Source organism: Myodes glareolus, chromosome 5 (assembly GCF_982192425.1).
Source record: "Myodes glareolus chromosome 5, mMyoGla1.1, whole genome shotgun sequence".
Classification (NCBI taxonomy): domain Eukaryota; kingdom Metazoa; phylum Chordata; class Mammalia; order Rodentia; family Cricetidae; genus Myodes; species Myodes glareolus.
The window spans coordinates 61249408-61275343 of record NC_142030.1 but is presented as its reverse complement, the minus strand read 5'-3'; the positions used below and the strand labels follow the sequence as shown (position 1 = coordinate 61275343).

Below are 25936 nucleotides of genomic sequence, written 5' to 3'. Positions count from 1 at the left end.
TGGGTCTCACTCATTTCTGCTCTGACCTTTAGTTCTTTTCTCATAACCACCTTAAGTTTAATCCTTTTTCTAAATCCTTTAGGTGTGACACAGATTTTTGTTGCTTCTGAGTCAGGGTCAAATTTACCATTCTTCTGCCTCAGTGGCCCAGCCCCCACATCATAGGTTTATAGGCATGGCACCATTACTAGCTTTACATTTTTGGGGTGGGTGTTTTTTTCCTCTGTTCTTACAGAGAGATTTATCATGAATTTCTATCATAAGATGCTATTGCTATATTGCATAGGTTTGGTTTTGTTTCTGAAAATATGCATTTTTATTTCTTCTGAGATAAATCAGTGATCTTTGGAGGCCGCTGTTGAATTTCTCATCTTTCGAAGTTTCAAAGGCTCTCCCTAGGGAATCTGTGTGTACAGCGAGCTGCCCTTGGAATGGCAGTCATTTCCTGATCTGTTGGCCTCGTCATTCCTGGATAATAATTGTCTCAGAATTTTGTTGCTGTGTAAAAACACCTGAGGCAGATGGGTTTGAGAGCAGGAGACCTGGGCATGGCCTGAGTGCCTGGTTGTGTCACACTGTGATTGACAGAACAGTGGAACACACGAGAGAATTAGCCTACGTAACTGCATACCAAGCCAGGACCAGAGAGAAGAAACCAATGGCTTAGAAAGCCTTTGAGGACCTGCTCCACAGAATGACCCTAGGATCCCCTGCTGAACTCCGCCTCTGGAAGCTTCCATCACATCTCAGTTGTACATTGTGGGGATGCATCCTAGAGAACACTTGTCGTATTCAAGTCCCAGCACTAAGAAAACCCATTTTTCAAAACATCTTTTCTAGCAATTCAAAGGTATATATTGCTTATTGTTATGATTATTTATTTACTCTATGTTGGAGAGTTTCTTTTTTTAATTTACTAATTTTCTTATCAGTGAAATGAGTTAATTTGAGCTAACTGTCAATGTGGGTCAGATTTCTGTACTGTGTTTCTTAGCTAGGGAGCAAGAGGTAGTGCCTGGAGCAGTAGGGAAAATAATACTAATTAAAAACTAGTAATTGCCAAGCTCTCCCCCAGGTTCACATATAGTTTAGAGAGACAGCTTGAGAAGATTATAATCTACATGTTCTATTTTATTCACTGTTTGTATTTGAAGCTGTTCTTTCAAGCATCGCTTAAAAGAGAATAAGCACCACTTCCAAGTGTTTCAGGAAATGATTCAAGCTGGACATAAAACCATAGTTCTCATTATTAAGTGTTAGTGGAACTGAAAGAGGGCTGACTCATGCCCCCTGAAGACCAACGTGATTCTGAACGTGGCTTATGTAGAAGGCCAGAGCAACACTGTCTTGCTTACTAATTAATACCTAGAGTCCTGCCAAATGATCTTGAACAGGAAAGGGAGAGGTATGAGAATCTTAATTTTTAAATAGCAAAATTCCTGCCCGGTTACTATCAGTGACTATCAGAAATTCTAGAGGGAACTGCAATCAGATCAACACAAGGAAAAGAGCAATGAGCAGAACAGGAACAGAGAGGAGTCTGAGCAAATAGAGGTATAAGCAAGGCTTCCGAACACCACCAACAACACGCGTGTTCATAGGCTTCAGTGACCGGTCCCACTGAGTTAGGATGGCGTTCCTGGCTCCCGACCACTTCCCTGGACCTTCCAACCGGAACTGGTAGGGGCTGCAAGGGCCAAAGAACACTTCTATGGCCAACCTGGGATCCTTGAGAAACAGCTGTCCGATATTGGGCTTTGCTCCAATAAAGGAGGCCAGTTCATCCATGTAAACAATGTAATCCGTCTGAATGGTCTGAGTGCTGCCAAACCTAGAGGTGTAGAGAAGGGACTGCTGTGATACCCGGGCTTTGCTGAAGCGGGAAGAGAGAAAGCAGCTCACATCTTCCTATCGGGGCAGTCGTTATTCTCTTGTGTTATCGAGGGGATTATTTCATAGCTCATTTGAAAATAAATCCCCCAACACTACAGAGCAGTGGAGAATGATAGTTGTCTCTTGATCAAGTGAAGTTCCTCATTCACAGCCCTCAAGCTAATTAGTGGCAGACCAGAAATGGAGTCCAGTTTTCCCCGCTAATTCTCCTGTCGCTGGTCCTTTTCATTTAATGCGTCCACTTGAAGGATCATCCACCCTGTGAGGGATTTCTGGGTTAGAGAACAGAGCTCTGCTTTCATTTGTTTCCCCAGTTACTTTGAGTCCATCACTTTTGTATGTCCTTTCTGGGATGGACTGCTGAAGGCAGGGGTAAAGGGGACAGTACAACGAGGTTCCTCAGTCTTACTGCTGACTCTGCACCTTGCACTTAGTAGGACCCAGTGCAACGGCTGGCGAGAAGGTCTCTACTCTTGGACGGAAGAGTGGACTGATTAAGAAATCCTGATTTTTCTAGGTAAATCCTGTATCTACTTTATAAGAGATCTACCGCATTAAACTCTTACCATTTGAGCTTTTTGCCCATTTTCTCATCAATATCATCCATCATGTCTTTAACAGAAGGCAACATGCAAGTTCCTGAGAAAGAAGGAAGGAAAAAATAATAGTTTAATGGATCCAGAGTAGGAGTAGTCCAGTGTTTCTCGGTCTCAGTGAATTATGAGTCACATTATACTTTCAGTTTTAGAAGTGTTTATTATTGTGTGTGTGTGTGTGTGTGTGTGTGTGTGTGTGTGTGGTCAGAGAACAACTTGTGGGAATTAGTTTTATCTTACTACCATGTGGGTCTCGGAATGGAGCCCAGTTTGTCAGTCCTGCCATCAAGCGCCCTTGTCAACCGAACCATCTCTCCAGTTCCCCTTTTTGTTTATTTTTCCTTATTTTTATTTTCTCAGAGTCAAAGTTAAAACTGTTGTCCTCACAGAGAGTTAGTGACCTCCCTTTAAGTCCAGTCTCCCTAAGGTGGGATCTGAGGGCCGAGAGAGTGCTGCTGCTTTGCTGGAGTCGCTTAGCCCTCTGAAGCCACATCCAAGCTCTGCCTGAGCAGGGGAAGGCAAAGGAGAGGCAGAGAGGCCACTTCTGAGCAGGAACATGCAGATATGGTGGCAGTCTGGTGGCTCAGGGTGTACAGGGGCATGCATACTCATTCTAAGCTCCCACATAAAAGGGAGACTGTAGGGCCCTGTCTCCCCTTGCTCCCTGGGGTGCAAGTCTTGAGGACTGTTTTGGTTAGCCATCTAAGCTTCCTGCTAGTTTCTGTTATCTCTGCTGTAGCCTGGTGATTAGCTGTAGGGCTTTGTTTCACCTTTGGTATGGTAATTCCCCACCTGCCTGAGAGAATTCCCACATGGTGCCTAGGTCTCTCTCGGCCTGCTGTCCTGCTCTCTGCCCCCAACCCCCTGCCTGGGTAGATATCCACACTGCGCCAGTTCCTCGACCCCCCTGGCTGGGTGGGAATTCCTTCACTGGGGCTAGGTATATTAGCTTAGCATTAAGCTGAATAAAGTGGCATTCGGCTATCTCTTGACGAATGACCCAGGTCTCTTGTGTGTGTGTCTTTTGTTCAATCTCCAGGCCTTTGCCCAAATTCGCATAAGGTACAGAAGGCACGTGACCCATACCGAGAAGGGTGACGCAGAACCGGGTGGTACAGGAGACTGAGCCCCAGCGAGCCAGGGTAGTACTAGAAGCCTTAGTTATGGCTTCAAAAGGAGCCCACTTTGCTAAAACTCCCTAATCGAGGTTTCATAAATTAAGGTTCAACTAAATGTTGCTTGATATACTTCAACATCTCTGTTTTTTTCTTTAATTATGGCTCTACTTGTTTTTATGAACCGTGGCTGTCCACAGCTATACCGACGTCACCATGACTCTGATCTTGGCTCTGCTTCCAGAGGACGCTGGCTGACTTCCTTACCTAATCAAGTCTGTTGTTTCCTTTTCCTCTTTTGAAAACATGAATAATATGCACTCTTGTACCTTAAAAATTAAACACCTCTTACATCTTGTACTTCCTGTCTCTAATCAAGCACTGCTTGTCTTTAACAAACACAGTTCAGAGAAGAAAACAGCCCAGAAGACCCACTGCCTTCCCAGAGTGTGTGCTGTCCCTGACTGTGGGTATCTGAGTCTAGCTGAAGATTTGCCTGGAATTATCTTTCCCCATCAAGTAATGTAATTTTACTTTACATTACATTAATGTAAATTTTCCCTTTCAAGTAATGTAATTCTATCCCATTTGAAATCACAATTTCATAACATTGTCATGCAGCAAGGGCCAAAACCTCTTGGAGTTCTTGTCTATTGAGTGAACTCAGGCAATTGTCAGCTCCCAGGAATCATAAGTAGCAAAATCTCCAATAATATTGTACTATTGCACTTGATAACCCAGTGACACATATTTCAAATTGCTCATGGAGTACCGTGCCAATGGGAATAGAGTTACAGATTCTCAAAGTTGGATGGGTCTCTTAATTAGGATTTTTGCTTGGATTCTGAAAAACTTCTCATTAGCATCCATTGGCGAACTGTTGGGCCCACTTACCCCTTATTACTTGTGCAGCCCAGCGTGCCTGGAGGTCAGTTGTGGGGATGGCAGCACCAAGGGACTGGACAAGGCCAATCACTGCCATGGTTGGTTTCTCCAGCTGAGGAGGGAAGATGCCCTTGTACAAGGTGACCTCATTGTTTCTGCTTTTGATGATGGAGTCATCCAGGAAGGGATAGGCATAACCGTAGCCTGTTGCGAAGACGACACAGTCAATGTCCTCAAACACGGTCCCATCCTCAAACACAGCGGAGGTCTCTGTGAACTCCTTCACATTAGGCTTGATGGACACGGTACCACACAGGATGCGGGCTGGGAGCTCGTCATTGAACACGGGTTCTTTCCTGAGGGTTCTGTATGGACAGATGAGGCTGGTCATTGTAACAGTAACATGGCCCCCTTGTCTTAGTCTCTGTACAGATTGTGAAGGAAGGAACAAGATGATCAAAGGGTTTTCCTGAGCTATGGAATATCACTAATGCATGAGAAGAATAAAACTGATGTGAGGCCATATAGGAGGTAAGAGAAATTACTAGGCAAAACCTGTGCCAAAAAAGAATTCTAATGTAAGGCACCTGGGATCTGAAGTCTTATTGCTTCCTATTACCCATGAAATTGAGAAGCTTCAGTCCTTTTCAATTCCCAATACCTCTCCAGATGAGATTCTGGAATGACACTGTCCTCTATCTTAGGTCACAGCAAGATCTGAATAGTATGAGAAATTTTCTAGTCTGTAGAACAGATGAAGCACTAACAGTGTTAACTTCTAGTCTTATTTTCCAAACTGGCCATAGTAAGGTAGACTTGGGAGGATAAAGGAATACATAAGAGGGCTACCCCTGACATAGAAAAAGACAGGATCTCCCGAGTAGATTGGGAGCATGGGGACCATGGGAGAGGGTAGAAGCGAGGGGGGGGGGAGAGGAAGGGAGGGGAGTGGAGAAAAATATATAACTCAATAAAAACAATAATAAAAGGGGGGAGAGAGGGCTATCCCCGGACTTTCACAGAGTAGTGAAACGTGAGCCACATGAAGTAATTGTACCACTTAGGCCAAAGAAGGTGCACCTGGAAACTTATGTAAGGCGAGAAGAAGGGGAGAACAGTTTGAAGTGCAGGCACCTGGAGATCTGAAGAGATCCATCATTTTGATCAGGAAAATCTCCATGCATACAGAGTATTCTGAAGTTGCCAATGAACTCAAATACCATGTAAGCAAAGGGCTTTGTTGCATATGGGCAAGACAGTCAGGGGAAGAAGCTGAAGGAGGAGAAACTGAGATAATGAGCAGAGGTGGAGCTCTGGTTGGGAAAGTGCTAGGCTCAACTGCACTCCTTATCTGCCACTTGTACTAAACACATTGCCAGCAGCCACTAAGTGCCCCAGCCTAGGTGTTTGCCAAGGCTGTCAGAATAAAGCTGATGGGTCCAGGGACCCCGCTCAGTTATTTTCCTGAACTTACTAGTACCTCTTGGCTTAGTTGATTGTGTCCTCCCTCCTGAAGCACTGTCTGTCTTCAGAGATGATCACTTTTCCTTAGAGCCTTTCCTAACTTGACTCTCCTGGTGTTCCCTGTTGCTCTTTTCTTCCCCGCCCAATTGCTGAACTCAGCCCTCGGTCTTTTCGCCCTCTGTGTCCACACTCATCCTTCAAGAGATGGCATGAAATTTAACTTAGTGTTTACGCCTAATTCTAGGACCCTACTGAAAACTGTCTTTGCGCATTTTCATCCCCTTTGCCTGCATTGTATTCTCCATAACATCCATCACCATATGACTTTTTACTAAGCATTTGTTGTATGTTTATGGCTACTAAGAGTGTACTCTAGTAAAACAGGATTCTGCTTGTTCTAGATCCCGATGTATCCCCAAACAATTAACTTGGTACCTGACACAGTAAATACTCCATTTATATTTGCTGAGTTAATGAATATGTAAGAAGAAATTTGGAATTTGTAGCCAATGTTGAAGTTGTTTCTTATATAGTGGGCTTGAGGGGGTTGTAGAAAAATACTAAGGAGGAAACTGGGAGTGCCGGACTTGTGTAGGACTGGTTCAGTGAGAGCATTCTTTGCAGGGGTTGAGAAAGAGTACAACACAGGAAAGTTATTTTGTTAGCCTCCACTTGGCCATTAAGTGTGAGGTCACAGAGTAAGAGGATAAAGAACAAAAGACCTGGAATGAGCAGATGTGGATTTATACTGAAGGTTGCTTCTACTTCCTGGATGTGGGACTTTGGTGACATTAGCAATTCTATTGTACTTCAGTTTTTTCCTCTGAAAACCAGAACAAACAAAGGCCTCTTAGTTGTGAGGCCTGTCACACATTATATTATGTCTGTCATAATATAAGCCAGAGCCTAAAGGAGAGACTAGGTAAGACTCTGGTAATGTGTGAAGTGCTTAAAACATGTTTATTTCTATTCCTGTTGCTATGGGATCTAACTGCTTCAGTTTCACCTGACGTTCTAGAAGAACAAATCTGGTAAGAAGGCTGTGTGGAAATCGTTCCCAGTATTTGCAGTTTTTTATCCTTTGATACATGTGATGTGATTACTCCATGAATGTCTTTTGATTTGTTTTGAGATTACAACACACACCAAGCGCTGTTGACATTGAGATAACCGTTAGCAGGCCCATCATGTTGTAGTCCACATTACCCATTTAAAGGCATCAAGCCGTAGTTTTCATGCTTGAATCTTGCGTTCATCTGTCTCATGTACCACCAGTCAGAGATGGCTGTGGGCAAGTTGTTCTTGAGGAAAGTCTGAAATCGAGTGATCACCAACATGTCCCAGGGGTAGCCGTCATCCCAGACCCTGCTCATCACCCAAGATCCACTTCTGGAGCTGATGATGACCTGAAAAATACAAAGTTAAATGCAGCGAGTGTAGGGCATATTATAAGATGTCCTCTACAGCTCCCTGTAGAAATGAGCTTGCTACTCTTACTCTTGGCTTTTTGTTTGTTTTGTTTTGTTTTCTTTTGCCAGGAGGAAGTAGGAAACCCTCAGCTGTCAGTCCTTCTAAAAAAATTGTTTTGACTAAAGAGGTGGGCTCCACCCAGGTCTTACTTCCTTTGTTGGTTTTCCAAATCCCCTGATGGCCCACGTAGATTCAGACCCTCATTTCAACTTAGTTCACATCCATAGGCCCATCAAAACTTAAGCATAAGGCAAAAGAAAGCCAGCTTTCCTGCCTGGGAGATGTGACTTCAAGGGCACTTTGAGGACATGCTTCCTCAGGTCTAATCGGATTCCCTGCTCCTGTTGCTGACAGGAACCAACTTACTTCAATCACGTCTTCCTAGCACAGGTGACCACCGATGTGACTCCCAGTGCTTATCCAATTACTGATAGATACAAAGAAGTAATTATTATCCCCAAATAGGAATTGCTGTAAAATAAGGCAAGCAAACTGTGATCTTGACACTATAGGCAGAAATCCTGGCCCTCCTACCTCTATATGATGTGACATAAAGAAGATTGCTTTGACTTCGTTAATCCTGTTTGCTTTCTGGTAAACCAGAAAGAAACAGCATCTCAACTACTTCAGATTTGCATGAGGGTCAATTGAGCATGATAACCTGTGTCACATGGCTGACATCACCTCGGATATAATGTGATATTAAATGTCTCTTCCTTCCTCTTCTGCTAATTCCTAACACAGTGGGTTTTTAGGTTTCTTCTATTTATTTCTTCTTTTCTTGCTTTTTAAAAAATATATAATGTTGTTATAAGACAAGCAAGCTAGAGAAGAAATGTACCTTGAGAGCTTCAGAAATTGGGTTTCTTTCCTCTAATTCATTACATACACAGACATAAATTCTTTTCACCCTGGTTCATCATATTGCTCTTAGTTCAATAACCTTAATTGGTATACTTTTACTTATGAAGAATTCATATTTTTTCAGCTCTTCATTGAAGTCTTTGAAAAGATCACTTACTGGGGCTTCTACCTTTCTTTCCCACCTCAGTTCCTGGGGCTACTCTGCTCTTGGAATCTGAAGCTCCAATATTTTGCTTCTCTTAAGTCATCTTCCACTCAGATCTTAGGTTCCTTCGAGCTTTCTCTTTAAGAAGTTGCTAATGTTTTTGTCTTCAATTGCCTTTTTTTCACCAAGAGGAAAAATAAGATCCAACGACCTTTATACTACAGTTGAAGGCACTTACTTATGTGGGAGTATTAAAGTACCTTGGTGCATCATATCCATTGTCGCTATTAAGAACCTTCATTTCAGCTCTCAAACACACAGTACTGATTCCTGTCTTCATGCTTCACGGTCATTCCTCCTTCTAAGAGCAGCTCCTGTCTATATTTCAGGTTTATGTTCGACTATATGGTTTATATTTCTCTTACAAGAATGGGTTCAGAACCATCTCCTTTTTCATGCCTTGGATTCTACAGTCTTTCAGGCATTTAGTGACAGAGTCATCCATTTTCCTTCATTCCAGTGCTAGCTCTTATACTGCTGTCACACATTCTGCTTATCTCTTGAGACTGTTGTGTGTGTGTGTGTGTGTGTGTGAGTGTGTGTGCGTGTGTAAGTGTGTGTGTGTGTGCGCGTGTGTGCACATGCGTGCATGTGCCTTTTGGCTAGACTTTATGACCTCTTGTGAAGGAAGGCCACATGGTTAATGTCTTTGCTTGTCCCCTGGTTGTCAAGTGCAGTGTGTGGAACACAGGCATGGGAATAGATTTTTATGACATTTGTCCTGACACGATCTTCATGCATCTTAACTGTAGTATTGTGGAGTAAAACTAGAAGTATGATGGTAATGCTCAGGGGTCTATCAGGAACGAATACTGGGGGTCTATGACATCTGGGAATAAGATTCCTGCCTTTGGGCTTCTGAAAAAGCAACCTTTAATGCATCTTTCGAAGGAAGATGACATTTGTTTAAATCATGCCCTACAAGGACCTTCATTCTTCCCTCTCCATCCTTTTGGTCTCTCTTCACACCCTTCTTTCCACATTCACTGAGATGCAGCCAAGAGACCTTTCATCAGTTTTTGAGACACCTCGTTTCTTACTTCAAGACCCTCTGCCTGAAGACCTCCTTTGAGTCTGTGCCTTTCTCATCTTCTCCTTCTCTGCTTGTGTGTCGTCATCTCCAGGGGTCTTTCCGGCCACGTGTGGAGTATGTCAACCTTATTAATCACATGAACCATGTGCTTTGCTTTCCTTGCTAGCACTTCCCAAAATAATAATTTATGCTTTAGAGCATTTATATAATTAGTATGGTGGCGCTCAAGATTAAAGGGTACATTTGTTTTGTTCAACATTCTTTCTCCAATACAATCTCATTTCTAAACTGGTTCTGGTTTTATCTGCTTTATTGATGTGGAGACCAGAAACCCAGAAGTATAGAACAACTTCTCTCGGAGTCTTAGTCATAGCTTTAACCTTGAGTCCACTTTAGTTTCAGAGGAATTGATCAGATACACACAAGGTATCAGATTCTTATTGGGTCAGAAACATCACTAGTGACACCTATACAGCTATTTCAAATCCTACTTGTTTGTTACCCAGGAAAATGAGGCATCTGAAATATTATCAATTCCATAGCAGTTTTCAAGGGAGAAAATACCAGTTTTTGTTCCTTTAAGATTATCTGTAGCATGTGTGAGATACGGTACCTGTTGAGCTACGTGGCTGAGTTCTGCAGCAATGTCACAGCCCGAGTTCCCCAGGCCGATCACCAGGACTCGCTTTCCCTTCCACATCCCTGGCTCCTTATAGTCCCTGCTGTGGAAGCATTTGCCTTTAAAATGGTTTAAACCTGAGTAAAACAGGAGAAAAATATGAATCAACTTGATTTCTATTAGAACTTGAACAACTTTAGTGGTCACAGAATAAGAAAATTTAATAATCCTAATACATTATAGAAAGCAGAAATACATTTTAACTTGCCTGTTTGTAGTTTAATTAAAAAGATACTACTGCAGTTGGGGAAGACTTGAATATACCCCCCAGAGGTACATGTGCCGCCACCTTGGCGACAACTGGTAAGTAAAGCTGGTCGTTGTGGACATCGCCCTTGACAAGGATGGTGGGGTGAGTTGTTGCAGGAGAGCATTAACTGTCTGGTTTCAACAAGAGCAAGCCTGGATGTTGGGTCCCTTCAGCTGCTCTTCTCACCTTGTAACCTTTAAGGTGCTGGACATGGCTAGTTCTTTTTCTGTCTCTTCACCATATTGCGGTGCAATGTGGCGGGGTTGAGGTGGTGGTGGGCGGGGCTCGCTAGAATGCTAGCACCATGCTGCTTCCCTTTCCAGTGCCTGTAGTTATGAGCCACGTCTCTTTCCTTTACACTATCTTAATCGCCAGGTTTTCTGTTACTCGCATTAGAAAGCAGACTAAAATAGACCTCACTGATACGTTTGTTCCTGACAGATGTGTAGGTGGCTTCCTCACCTCAGTCTTACCTGGAAAGGAGTCTTTTGGTAGATGGGGGTACACATGATGCCCAGAACAAATCATTATAGCATCAAAGACAGCTGTCTCTTTTTTACCATTCTTTTCAGTGGTAACTTCCCATTTGCCAGTAGTTGAGAAATCAGGACACTTATTTATACTGGTTACAAATGTCTAAAGAATATAGAAAGAAAGCCTTCTTTGATATGCTAATGGTAGATTGATTTTAAAATCATTTTATTAGTAAGGCACATCTTAGGAATTCAAAAGTCCTTTAGAAGAAATGTAAACATTAGATTGCATATGTATGTATGTGTCAATATTTGTGTATGTGTATTCTTTGCCTTGTTTTAAAATACTTTAATTGTTTATTGCAAATGATTAAACTTATGGTCCCACAAAAGTATAGCTTTCAATGCCTTGCACAAAAAGTTTCACTAATGTTCAGTTCTAAGTGTTTTTGTATTTCTTTCATTATATTTCTTTTGGACACAAAGATTACTTAGAGAATGAGGTTTTAAATTTACAAACCCATGGATATTTTGTACCTATTATTTTTGTTGCTGATTTCTCAGTTGGTGCCATTTTGATGTAAGAACTGCATGTAATCATGTTTTACGTATTTCTGACAGATTCGTAAGAGAAAAATTGTGTTCACAAATCTACAATTAGCGAAACCAAGCAGTTAAAAATGTTGGTTAAAGAAAGGGACCCTGGGGGAAAAAGTGGGACTTGAGCAACAGCCACGGACTTCCTCGTTGCCATGTCTGACATTCCTTTGCTGACAGCGTCTTACCTCAAACTGTATGTATTTTAGAAGGTTCTTTTCTTTGGCAAATGAAGTGATGTATTCTTGGAGCTTGCTGTTGTGCATGAAGTTGGGAAAGTCATCAGGATAGGGGAAGTCTGGGAAGCACATCATTTCTTTGGAAGAGTTGGTAAAGACTGATCGGTAGATACTAGCCCTGCCCTCTTCTGCATGGTCCTGTGAACGGAATTTTCAGGTAAAAGGAGATCAGTAAGTGAGTATACAGCTCTTGTTCATATTCAGTTCCATGTCATTACAGTAAGTTGAACTGGCCTTTACCACTAGGGACTCTGATGATGTCTGTGACCCCTCTGGCTCCTACAGTCATTTCTCCCTATCTTCTGCAGGATTCTTCAGGATTCCCCAGATTAATAAAGAAGTTACAAAGCTATGCTAGAATTGTAGAAAAGGTACCAAGTGATGATGAAAGAATCCGAGGAAATTGAAGAAAAAGAGATAGCAAAGTGAAGATCAGGACATTGTGATCTGGTTCATCTGTAGCCATACACTGTCTTTCTCTCTCTCTCTCTCTCTCTCTCTCTCTCTCTCTCTCTCACACACACACACACACACACACACACACACACACCACCACCACCACCACCACCACCACCACCACCACCACCAACAACAACAACAGCAACAACACATGCCACAAACAAACAAACAAACAAAAAAATCTCACAGCAATCCAGAGTTAGGTTCAACTCCTGTAGAATTTGCTTTAGGTGGCCTGGAGTTTCAAATGGCTTTCAAGTAACACTATAGAATAAAACTGGTTCAGGGCAATGACCAACAAAGTAGTTCCTATGGAAGACCACACCATAGGACCTGCTTGTTGCAGCTGCTGCCTCAATCGATGTATGTATGAAGTGAATTAAAGGCACTAAATAAAAAGTAAATGTGTTTGCTTTTGGGTAGGTTGTACCTGTGTGTCCATGTGCACGTGTCCCCCATCATGTGTATGTGTGAGTGTGTGTGTGTGTGTGTGTGTGTGTGTGTGCATGTGTGTTTGTGTAGGTCAGTCTCAGGTGTGTGTTTTTTAAGAGCCGTCCACTCACTGAGAAGCCTAGGCTGGCTAGTAAGAAGCACCAGAAATCCTTCTGCTTCTGCCTCTGCTTCCCAGTGCTGGGATTACAAACTTGGCCTCTGAGGCTTGAACTCAGATGCTCACACTTGCAAAGTAAGCAAGCATTTTAATGACTGAGCTAGATTCTCAGTCCAAGGCATTACAGAAAACTGAAAATTACTGTAAGGACCGTGAAAAGAGAGTTGAAACTTTACTTGGGTCTCCGAAAAGCGCGTGTGAGTGCTCTATAGGTCTAGATGAATTATCTGTCTTTCTCAGTAGCTCCATAAGCAATAAATCAGTAAGCTGTCTGGATTTGACCTTAATCTTTGTGATGAAAGACTAAATTACAGGTCCTATGGATAACTGTTGAGTTTGGAGAGAAACATGCAGACGATTAGAATGTTCTCATTAGGTGTCACATAGTTCAAAGCTGACGGGTGAGTAGATTATGTACCTTTAGTAAACACTGGAATAGTACATCATGCCTGTCACTATCACTAGCATGATGGGAATTTGTTTATTGTCAAGAGACAGATTAGCAGTTGTATGCTTGTTTCAAAAAGGAATGTGACTTTGAACCGGGACCCGAGTTTTCTGCTCTTTATTTGCCTGAGTTGTTTGTGTGGGATTTTTGAGGTGAAGGGATTTGTAGCTTCTGGTGAATATAGGAAGCTTGATAGAAATGGTATTGCAAGGAGAGAGGAAAGAACACGAAATAAATTAATTCACACAGAGGCTCTCAACCTGAAAATCCCGAATCTGAAATGTTTTGAGCACCAACATGGCAGGACAAGTAAAAAAATCCAGTTGTAGGTGGGATATCCATATAGACCCCGCTCTCCAAGACTCAAGGAACACTGTAGAAGTATGGGTAGAAAGGACATAAGAGCCAGAGAATGGAGAAGGGTGCTGTGAAAAGATGTCTTCTGAACATGATATGGATGTTGCACACATGAACTCATATCAGGTGTGGTTGCCTTCATGGGACCTGCACAAGATCAAGGCAGTTATGAATTCAGTCATGGACTGGGGCGGGGCTTCTGCAGCCCCACTCCAAGGTGAGGAACTATTGATAGTTAGTGGCTGTTGGGGGAGAATCTTTCTTCCATTCTTTTTTCCTTCCTTCCTTCCTTCTTCCCTCCCCCTTCTCTCTTTTCTCTCTTTTTTTTCTGTTTTCAATACATTCTCACCTCAGTTTCCCTTCCATCCACTCCTCCCAGTACCCCCTATAACCTCCCCCCTCTTTCATATCTACTCCTCCTCTTTTCCCTTCAGAAAAGAGCAGAACTTCCAGTGATATCAACTGAACACAGCAAACAAGATACAATACGTCTAGGCACAAATCCTCATATAAGGGCTGGGCAAGGCAACCCAGTAGGAGGAAAAGGGTCCCAAGAGCAGACAAAAGGATCAGAGATATTCCCATTCCCACTGTTAGGAGCTCCACAGAAATACCATAACATATATGTGGAGGACCTAGTGCAGACCTATGCAGGCTGGAATTACTTTTCTTATGGGATGTAGCTACTGGTAGGTTACCCCAGCTTTGGTGGATGACCCACACCCATGAACAGATAGGCAGCACTAACTGAACTCAATGATTTGTACACACACACACACGACATAAAATTGAGAAGGTAATTTGTCTGGGGAATGGGAAAGGGGAAATTGTATATTTAGTCATTGGGGGTGATTATGTAGTACATATGATCAAGATACACTTAATACATGTATGAAATTTTCAAATAATAAATATTGATAAAATATTTTGTGTGGAAAAGAGCCCATAAACACACACACACACACACATACACACACACACACACACGCATGCACACACACACACACATCATTGTAAGTGAATGGTATTGCCCTGCATAAAGGTACTTTGTCAAGAATATATATATATATATATATATATATATATATATATATATATATGTCACAGTGCCCTCCCACACTCCCAACATTACCACATTAATTGTACTACCTTGTAGACTGTGATAAAATAACATCATATACATGTAGGCATTGCATAGTGGTTAAACCAGAGTATTTAGAAATTGTATCTTTTAAAACATTAAAAATATGTTGACTAATAGAATTATTGTGCATATTTTGAGGCACGATGTGATGTTTCAATGCATAGGTACAATACATTTTGACCAGATTAAGGAAATGGGTTCTATCCCATGTCATCATGTTGTATTTGGAGTGCTTGGGTGACTCTCTTGTAGTTATTCAAAACTACTTAATTGATAACTATACACTATAATATGGAGCACATTACTTCAGTCTGCCCGTGTTTGGGTGCCTGTTAGCAAATCTCCCAGTGTCTTCCCCATATCTTCCCTCCCCCAGGCTTTAACAATCACTACTCCACATTCAACTAGTTAAGAATACATTTTTTTTCATCTAACACAATGACTTTCATTTTTATCTGTTTCACTGGAAATAATAGGGTATTATTCTTCTTAAGGTCGAGCACTATCCATCAGACCTTGTGCCACACTTGCTTCATCCATTCGCCTATGTACCTTGTGCTGCTCGGGCCATAGCCATTTTCTTTTTGGCCTGTGTTAATATCTGGAAGTGCTTCCCCTACTTTCTTCCAGTAATTCTCTTGTTCTGGATCTTACAGTTAGAGCTTTAATGCATCTTTGCTTTATTTTTAAGTGTGCGAGAGGTATAGGGGTCAAGTTTTAATCTTCCATTCGTGAATATCCTGTTTTTCCAGTACCGGTTACCAAAGAGGTTATCTTTTTTTTCTAGTGAGATTAAAGAGATCATAAAAGGGGTCTCATTCATAATTGGTACAAAACTGCAAAGGAACTGGGCATAGTGGTGCACATCTCTAATCCCAGCATTTGGGAGGCAGAGGTAGGCAGAGCTCTGTGTGTTTGGCAGAGTGAGCTTCCAGACAGCTAGGCCAGAGCTATGTAGAGAGACCTTATTTCAAACAAACAAACAAACAAACAACAAAGACAACAACAACAACAAAAACACCCTTCTCAAAAAAAAAACTACAAAGGAGTAAGTTTAATCAAGAAGTGAAAGACGTTTCAATGAAAATTGTAAAACTCCGATGAAAGAAATGAAGGAAGACCTCACCAAATAGAAATGACCGTGACGTTGGTAGGCGGGAGGAACTGATGCCACTGTGCTCACATTACCCTAGTTATTTACAGGCTCAGATTATTGTTCAGTCCACCAACATACCAATGATATTCTTTTTTAAAATATATATTTACTTATTTATTTATTATGCATACAATATTCTTTCTGTGTGTATGCCTGAAGGCCAGAAGAGGGCACCAGACCTCATTGCAGATGATTGTGAGCCACCATGTGGTTGCTGGGAATTGAACTCAGGACCTTTGGAAGAGCAGGCAATGCTCTTAACGGCTGAGCCATCTCTCCAGTCCCCACCAATGATATTCTTTACAAAACTAGTGAAAAATGTCCTGAAATTCCTTTGGAAGTACATAAGACTCCAAATAGACACAATAGACTTGAACTAAACCAAACCAAATCAGTATAAAGAAACAAACAAAAACCCCAAAGCTGGAAGTAATCACATCAGCTGATTCCAAAATGCACTACAGAAGCCAAAGCAGCACAGTACTGGCGTCAGAACAGGCACATAGACTAGTGGAACAGAATACAGAGCCGAGAAATAACCTAATACATCTGTAGTCAACTGATTCTTGACCAAATTCACCTGTGAAATTGAAATCTGGGATGGCTAAAATGACCTTTGGTGACCTCACGTTTAAAGCATTTATTTATTTTTGTGTGAGAAATGCATACACATTCAAGAGCATGCCGAAGCCAGGAGTTGACACTGGAAGTCTTCCTCCTTCACTTCCCACTTCTTTTTTTTTTTTTTTTTTTACGGTCTCTCACTGAACATGAGCTCACCGATTTGGCTAGACTGGTCAAGCAGTCATCATAGGTATCAGCATGGCTTTGCCTCACAACATAGGACCACAGATGTGAACTGCTGCACCTGACCCCTTGGTGTTTCCTGGGGATCCAAAAGCAGATCCTCATGCTTGTGGGACTAAGCTCTTTACTCCCAGACCTGCCTGATGGCTTTTAAACAAGGAAGATATATATCTCTCTTATATAAATGTACCGAGTATTGGACTATGGGTTTTATTCTTCAAGTGACTTTTACTTAGGATTTATCAGAGGTGAGTTCTGTACACAAACGAACTTCCTAAAACACCTGGTTTTCTGCTAAGTTGCAAGGAGATTATTTCAGACCTGTTTCTGCTATTGCATTTTGTGGAACCCAATACTGCTGGGAATCACAGCTACCACCTAGGCAGGCCGGGAGCCTCCTCCTCCATTTCTCTTTCTGTTGTACAGATGCCCCACTCACTGAGAATTTCCACAGGCCCCCAACATCATTGCTCCTCTCAAAGCAGGTGGGCTCCAGTCCCTCCTCCAGACAGCTCCTGATGGAGGCCAGGCCACTGACGCCTGCTCCGACGATGGCCACTCTCCTCTTCATGAGTGCCTGTGGAGAGGTGCAGAGATCATTGCTGAGACCTTCCTTTGCTGTTTACTTTTGGCTTAATGAGAAATTTTGCTTTGGCACGCATGATAGCATTTCCAAAGTACTCCAGAACTCCTGTTAGTCATCAAAGCACTTCCTGATTCTTCGCAAAAAAGCAGCCTAACAGTCGCCGGGAACCTTGAGATTTGTGATGTGAATCACTAGCAGTACCTGTGATAAACTTACATTTAAAATGTTTATTTCGTGTGTGTGGGGGGGCAGGTACATCCACACAAATGCACAAGCATGTGAAAACAAAATGTATGAACCATTTTGTTTTCAGTCAGCTCCCTAAATTAAGAGATTCATAGCTAAACTATATGAACATTCACCCACACCATACATTCACAGGTATGTTATAGGCACACACATTTTGACACAAATGTTTATATGTGAATAAAACAAACTAAGATGTATGTATAGATGTATGATGGCCTCTCTGTGAGAGAGGGTTGATTTCATGACCATCAGCAGATGCTCAGGTTCCTTCTATAAAAGCTGGGGATTTTGGTCTAGCCTATGGAATCCTCCTGCATCCTTCAATTCATCTCTGGATTTCTTGTAATTTATGAATAGACATACAGGGAAACCTGTAGGTCTATTTTACTTGACATAAGACTGAGAACACCCAGACCTCAATATGTCAGATAGACAGTCCTTTTCCTTCCTTAACAAAAGTTAAGTCATTGCCTTACAACAATATCTTCCCCTTATCATTCATTCTCAACTCTGTTCTCTTCCAAGAACACTATGCTTCCTAATGTTTTTCTATTTGTAGGTTCTACCACTACTTCTCTGTTTTTCTTTTTAGGTAAAATTCCACATTTCTACAAACAAATAAAATACCTTTTTGTATGATTAGATGATTAGAAATCATGTTCTAGGATATTCAGAAAAAATAAAAACCAAACAACTTCCCAAATGACATGCCATGTTCATTCTGCCCACAGTGAATGCAGAGCCACCCAACTCCATTCACCCACCCCACTCTCCTCCATACTCTTTCCCTTCACTTCCCAGATACTCCCAATCCCAGCCCTTTGCGATAGTTTTCTTTTCCCACCTTTTCTTTGTCTTCCTTTCTTCTGTGTGTCTAAGCCCTGAGTCTTCTGGGACGTCTGAAAGAGAAAATGTTGGGCACCTGATGGCAAGGGGTGTTGTTATAGGAATAGGAAGGAGGAGCTTCTCTTAAAGGGATAATCCTTGGTCCTGTAGCAAGTGAACACACACTCCAGATCCTGTACTGTGTGGGTCTCTGGGGCCACCTTTCTAGTCTATCAGACCTGCTTTCCTGTTAGTAGCAGTCAGCAACCCCCAGAGTCACCTGTAGGTCCTTACCTGGGAGGTGGTAATTTCTCCAAGTCTATATGGTTCTTGAGTCCATTTCCTTAGGTGTAATCACAAAGCTTACCTAATTTTTCTAATTTGTAGGTCTTTTAGGGTAACCTATGGTAACCTTCCAAATTCTATAGAAAACTCCAATTAATCACAACTGGAATTAGGCAGCCCAAAGATGATAGCTTTTCTATGCTACAAAACAAAAATCCTTTTCTTGCTAGTCACAGATATAGCAAGTCATTCAGAGCTGGGTCATGGACTTTAGAAAAATTGTATTATTCAAGTGAATCTCATTGAGGGTGTTGTGGGTCTTATTCAAGACCTTCCTCAGCATCTTCAAAGTTAGAATCTGCAACTGTATTCCATAGGGAGGAGTTTGTAAGTGTGTGCCTCTTGCCATTGCAATTTACTCTCCTAATGGACCTCCAGTGGGAAGAGGTGTCCATTGTACTCTACTTGCTCAGAAGGGAAGAGGCTTCCAGGCAGGCATAGACCTGCCAGAAGACAGTGCCCATTCTTCAAGACCACCACTGAGTTGTCACCAACACCAGTCAACCTGTCTGCCTACTTACAGACGTAGGTCTCAGTATCTAAAACTGTCTACCACTTGGCCAAAATGATATGGAGACATATGTTCAGAGCCATGGGAGAGTGTTCTACATACAAGAATCAACAGAGTCAAGCTCAACTCTTCAGAAAGCAGTGAAGAATAAGCTAACATTCAACTATACTTCTCACTTTCTCTTTCATGAGGTTCAGTGTGGTTGGTTTTATGTTGAGGCCTTTGATTCACCTGGACTTGAGTTTTGTGCATGATGATAGATGTGGATCTATTTTTGTTCTTCTACATGTTGCTATCAAGTTATGCCAGCTCCATTTGCTGAATATGCTTACTTTTTTCCATTTTATACTTTTAGCTTCTTCCAAACATAAAGTGTTCATAGGTGTGTGGCTTTATATCTGGTACCTCAATTCAATTTCATTGGTCCTCATGTATGTTTTTATGCCAATACCAAGCTGTTTTTTATTACTGTAGCTCTACAGTAGAGTTTGAAGTCTGGGATTCTGATGCTTCCAGAGTTCTTTTGTTGTACAGGATTGTCTTGGCTATCCTATCCCACAGTCATTCAGTTCCAAAGAAATGTAGATACACAGAGGTTTACATTAATTATAAACTGGTTGGCCTATTAGTTCAGGCCTCTTATTAACTCTTACATTGTACATTAACCCATAATTCTTGTCTGTGTTAGCCATGTGTCTTGGTACCTTTTATCAGTTAGGCATTCTCATCTTGCTTCCTCTGTATTTGGGCTACACCTGCAGACTGAGCCTTTTCTCTTCCCAGAATTCTCCTGTTCTGGTTGCCCCACCTATACTTCCTGCCTGGTCACTGGCCAATCAGTGTTTTATTAAAATCCAAGTAACAAATCTTTGCAGGGTACAAGACCATTGTCCTACAGCAAGCCAGAACCTGCAACAACCTAGATGCCCCTCAACTGAAGAATAGGTAAAGAAAATGTGGTCCATTTACACAAGGAGTACTACAACAGCAATAAATAAAATAAGGAGCTCACCAAGGCCAGCTGGACTGGGACATGTGGATGGAGCATGTGGACATGTGGACAGCTGGATGGAGCATGTGATCAAACCGGAGTCTCTGAATGTGACTGACAATGAGGGCTGACTGAGAAGCCAAGGACAATGGCACTGGGTTTTTATTCTACTGCATGTACTGGCTTTGTGGGAGCCTAGTCTGTTTAGATGCTCACCTTCCTAGACCTGGATGGAGCGGGGAGGACCTTGGTCTTCCCACAGGGCAGGGAACCCTGACTACTCTTTGGACTGGAGAGGGAGGGTGAGGGTGAGTGGGAAGAGGAGGAGGGAAATGGAAGGAGGGGAGGAGGTGGAAATTTTTAATAAAAATTAAAAAAATTAAAAAAATAAATCAAAAAAAGAAAGAAAAAAGAAAAATAATGTGAATTGCTTCTGTGAAAATGTGAGTAGCGGAAATTTCTAATTTGGATTTAATGTGGCATGTGTCTGCATAGTCTAAAAATGATTAACAAAGATGAAAATTAGCATTATAAATTCTATATTCTTGATTTTACAACCCAAATAACAACTTGACCAAATGGCTAAATTAAATTAATTCTTCATCCAAAAAAAAAAAAAAAGACCTCTTGAAATTTGCAGGCAAATGGATGGACCTAGAAAAGAAAACAATATTGAATGAGGTAACCCAGATCCAGAAAGACAACTATAATATGTATTAACTCATAAATACCTTTTAGAAATAAAGCAAAGAAAAACCAGCCTTCAGGCCACAACCCCAGAGAACCTAAACAACAACGAGGACTGTAAGGGAGACAGGCATGACTCTACATAGGACAGAGAAAAAGACAAGATCTCCTGAGTAAATTGGGAGCTTGGTGGTCACTGGAGAGAGGAGAAGGGGAGAGGGGATGAAGGGAGGGGAGTGGAGAAAAATATATAGCTCAAAAAAAGAATGTGATAGGAAAAATGTTGTGCTAATAACAACAGTTAAAATGTGTATATTGTAAACCAAAAAATAAAAATAAACTAGCACTTAAAATCATTGATGAAACTTGGTTAGCTATCTAACTTCAACTGAAGCCTTTTGAAAAAATAATTTTACAAGCCTCATTTTCTGTGAGTAATCTAATGCATATATCTTTAATTGTCTTTTTATTCAAGTATTTATAATTCGGCAAAATTGAGACTTAGGTTGTTGAATATGTATTTTCCAAAAGAGTCATCCCAGTGTGAGCAGGGTCACAAAACACCTCACAGTCTAGAATAGGTGGAAGCAGTTAAACAGTGACCTTGTATAATGATAGGTATGGGTGAAAAGAGAGACATATGGGCAATGTCAGGTCGTGGTTTTTTTTTTAAGATTTATTTATTTATTATGTATACAGTAGTCTCAGTATTCTGTCTGCATGTATGCCTGCAGGCCAGAAGAGGGCACCAGATCTCATTACAGATGGTTGTGAGCAACCATGTAGTTGCCGGGAATTGAACTCAGGACCTTTGGAAGAGCAGGCAATGCTCTTATCCGCTGAGCCATCTCTCCAGTCCTTCAGGTCGTCTTTAAAAGTAACTGCAGAATAATGATCATTTGTCAATATACTTGAGTTTTAAAGAAAGCACTGGCTTTGAAAAGGCGGTGAATTAGGTAGAAATACAGACATTTTATTTCAGTTGACAAGACTTATCACATGTGTTTAAATAACCTCTTAAAGGCACAGCACACTGTGCCTGTGACTGGGGCATGCTCGCTGTGCACATCACTCTGCCTACTTTCCCTACCAACTGCACTCTCCCCGTTCATATACTCCCTCCTCCCTCTTTTTGGCTGGACTCCCTTACCTCTATGATGGCAGGGTAGTCACCAATCTGATGATAGAAAAAGGCTATTTCAGACCCTGTCTCCACTACTGTTAGTAGTCTTAGCTGGGGGGCAACCTTGTAGATTTCTGAAAATTTCCTTAATGGCTCTCTCTATCAAGATCTCTCTTCCATTGCTCTCCTTCTCCATTCCTTCCACAACTGCACCATCCCATTCCCTCATGTTCTCATTCCCCGTCCCTCCCTTTTACTGACCCTGCCACAAGTTTATCCAGGAAATCACATCTATTTTCCCTTCCCAGGGTAGTCCATGTGTCCCTCTTAAGTTCCTCCTTACTACTCAGCTTCTCTGAAGCTGTGGATTGTGGTCTGGCTATCTTTATTTTACATCTAGTATCCACTTATGAGTGACTGCATACCGTGTTTGTCATCTGGGTCTGGGTTACCTCACTCAAGATGATATTTTCTAGTTCCATCAGTTTGCCTGCAAATCTCATTACGTCACTGTTTCTTACAGCTAAGAAATACTCCATTGTGTAAATGTACCACACCTCATTTATTTATCCTTCGGTTGAGGGGCATCTAAGTTGTTTCCAGGTTCTGCCAAACCACACTCTTATGTTTTAAATTTTGTACTAGAATTAGAAGGCAATTAGAATTAGAAGACACCATTATTGCAGTGACCTTTTTCCTACTTATTCACGTGTTACCAGTGAGTTTTGTAATTCCATATCATTTCTGAGTTTTCTATTTCAACTGGAAAGTTTTCATTGCATTTTAAAACATAAGATAAGCCTAGTGATAAGCTAGTAGTATTTCTTTCTTCATGTAGTGTTTTTTTTTCTTGGAAAATTTTCCCTTTCAGCACTTAGAAAAGTGATACCCTACAGCCTCAACTGATAAATCTACTGAAATCCTCGTGGTGGTTTCATTGCATGTGATGAGTCTCTTTTGTGTTGATGTTTTTGAAACCAAGTGTCTGCCTTTGGCAAATTCTTATTGTTTGAGAAATGAATAAATCATTTAATTGTCTAAGGTGGTCTGTGGGTACTAAAAAGCTGTAGTAAATGGCTTTGAGAAATCTTAGATAACATGAAAACAGACACAAGATGCACAAATGGCTATTACATTTTCAATGTCACAATGAGAAATTATTTAAAAATTCTTTTAACCATCTATGCAAGCACACGTAGGCATACCTACACAATCTAAACTAAACTTCTATTAAGGAGAAAAATACGGATGCATGTATACACGAAGTTGTTGGCAGTCTTTATTCTGTTGAGCAGGGGGTCCATGTGTGAGTGGATGAAAGAAACAACAGTCAAACAAATAAACAGTATAAAACACAAACAACTTATTCTCGCCGGGAAAAACAGGACAAAATGTCCTAGAACATAGATGATAATATTACGCATTTTGTTCTGGAGCTAACAAGCCAGTGCAAATTTGAACATGTGTTTAAAACAAGGTCAGGCTGTGGTTCACTGTGATTTTGGGTGTCGAGTGCACTGTTGAGCAATACTGAGTTGAGAGCTGGAGCCAACCACAGGGCCCGTGGGCTTCCTTTGCTCACAGTCCTCTGCCAAGGGGTAAGGCGACTTGTCCTCACATTGTAAATGTTAGCCCGTCTCTGAATTTCTACCTAAAGCTTCCACAATTGTTTCTGAGGTGACAGAGAGACTGATGTAACCAGGATGACAACCATCATTAGAGCCTTCTTAAGCAAGAGTCCCATGGAATGAAAAAGTTTCCATTGCGGCTTAGCAGATTTCTTGTATTGGTTGGGCTTGGCATTGGAGGCCAAGATAAACTACTGGGTTACAGACCATATGAGCTGGCACTGGGATTAGGAGCAGGGACATAGTTCAGAGTTCAGCCCAGAGCTCTTGGCTGTTCTGTTCCTACATTCTGCATGTGGGGTCTGACAGTGTAGCCAGGAACATTCTTAAAGGCTAGCAGGAAGCAGAATTGGAGCCTTTTGAGCTAATGTTAGCTCGAGAGTCACAGCAGATAATTAAACAAGACCTTTACTTTGAATCATATAATTGTTTAGGATTAAATTTTTAATTAATATCACTAGATACCTTAGGCAGGACAATTTTTTCATTTTATTGGCCTATTCTTGGGATTTTGGATATTTAGCCCCCTTGGAATATAGTTGCTGATAAATGTCAACTATACCTGCCTGGCATTAGAATAACATTAAAAAAAATCAAACCCCGGTGTCTACTATTTTCAGCTATTCCAATAAAGAAGTTTCAGAACCACTGAGAACTATATATAGGCCAACTATGTTTTTACATTTAGATGAACAACAACAGCAACAACAAAAAGAAGGTCCTTAATTGATTTATTCAAATTGTGGCTTACTAGTTCAACACATATTTCAAGAACATGTTTTATGTGTCAAACATTGAAGGAGTCAGTGAGGACAAAGAGATTCATAAGATCCAGAAAAGACAAACATAGACAGTTATTGTCCTTATAACATTTGTGAGCACATGTACACACACAGACACATTTTTATATATTAACTAAATAAATAATTGTCTACACTGTACCAGGTAATGTTCTAAGAATCACTCATACCTTCAAGTACACATATTCAAGTGTGCCCCCTGTTGTTTTCTCCTCCTATTCATAACTCTCTGAAAAAAATTTTATATTTAAAACATAAGTCTGACTTATTAGTCCATTCCACCATCTCTCTCAACCCTAGGCTGCCATTTAAAGGAGAAAAAAATCATTTATTGGCTTATAAGTAGTTTAAAAATTATTTATACAGGCTATCAATTAAAAGATAAAAGACTTTGAAATTACCTTGAAAAGTTCAGAGTTCATGAAAATACTGCATGCTGGAATGAAAATGCTGGGGTAGTGTTTTTTACTGTGGCCCTCACTGCCGATGAAACAAGTCGATGTGAAGAACAGAGTGCAAGGGTTGAGGAAGTCCTGGTACTTTGTACGTTTGTGAACTAGATTTGCTGGCTTGTCTTCTGAAGGTACTGGAAGATATTCAGCTGCTCTTTGATCCTTTCTTTTGAGAACAGAAAGCACCACAGTTAATCACGTAACTCAGCTTCTTCTGATGCTGGAATTAAAGCTGTGATGTTATCTTTAGTTTGCAGTGAAATGATATATTTTTTCATTTCTGGGACTGACATGGGCTTGAGAGTAGTCCTTACTCTCTTGACATCTGAGTTTTCTGTCCACCCGCTATCCACGACTTTGTTATGGTTAAACCTGCATAAACAAGCCTAAGAATAGGCAACAGATTCTTGGAGAGTGGAACAGTCATGTCTTTTATCTTAGATTTTCTTCAGCACCCAGCATGATGCCCCATTCATCAGTAGGTTCTCAGGACATTTCTTGTTTTATGGTCAGTAATGAGAAAACTAGCTCTATAGAAGGGGCACATTTTTAGCAGTTTTTCCTCAATGATGTGCACTTAAATTTAAGAAACTTCAACAAATACCATTGTTCTGTTTCTCATTCTCTTGTTGAGATGAAATATTAAAGTATCTTAATTCAGCTGATAACCTAGTTTGGGAAGTGACTCAGAGCACAGAGCATTTTGTTTCTATTCGGAGGTTTTCTATTCGAACTTGAATAAATGACAGTCATTGACTAAATAATGAGATAGGTGAGCAAAATATATGAAATTTATGCTGGAAATTGGAAGTTACCAGAAAACTTCATCTTAGTGGTTTTATGTGTGGACACCACAGCATTGGATTTTCTATAAACTTCATATAGGAACAAAACTTTCCATAAGGTGCTTAGTCCTAAATGTGACAGTTTCTTCAGCCTCATGAGCCAGGGTCAAGTCCAAGGTATGCATGAGTGTAGTGTTGAGGTACTTAAGA

At 41.1% G+C, this 25936-nt stretch overlaps 1 protein-coding gene across 2 annotated transcripts; it reads right to left on the bottom strand.

Annotated features, from left to right (window-relative positions):
- Positions 1 to 1110: 1110 nt before the first annotated feature.
- Positions 1111 to 25029, bottom strand: LOC125391590 (flavin-containing monooxygenase 3). Of its 2 annotated transcripts, XM_048420972.3 has the most exons (10): positions 24891 to 25029; positions 18424 to 18478; positions 17184 to 17321; positions 11713 to 11901; positions 10928 to 11090; positions 10139 to 10281; positions 7160 to 7359; positions 4499 to 4854; positions 2460 to 2532; positions 1111 to 1831 (listed from the first exon to the last, which is right to left on the bottom strand). In XM_048420972.3, the coding sequence occupies exons 3-10, from the start codon at positions 17313 to 17315 to the stop codon at positions 1489 to 1491; spliced, it is 1599 nt and encodes a 532-aa protein (XP_048276929.3). In that variant the 5' UTR covers positions 17316 to 17321; positions 18424 to 18478; positions 24891 to 25029; the 3' UTR covers positions 1111 to 1488. The 2 variants fall into 2 exon arrangements, with proteins under 2 accessions (XP_048276929.3, XP_085544123.2); XM_085687997.2 differs by lacking the exon at positions 18424 to 18478 and having other exon boundaries at positions 24891 to 25011.
- Positions 25030 to 25936: the final 907 nt, after the last annotated feature.

Excerpts from the sequence above, each read along its gene's own strand:
- LOC125391590 (XM_085687997.2), bottom strand. The coding sequence starts at position 24,911 with ATGAACTCTGAACTTTTCAAG. Across the intron at positions 11,091-11,712 it reads TAAAATACATACAGTTTGAG|ACATTTGTAACCAGTATAAA; the intron begins GTAAGACGCTGT and ends TATATTCTTTAG. Across the intron at positions 10,282-10,927 it reads ACCAAAAGACTCCTTTCCAG|GTTTAAACCATTTTAAAGGC; the intron begins GTAAGACTGAGG and ends TGTTTTACTCAG.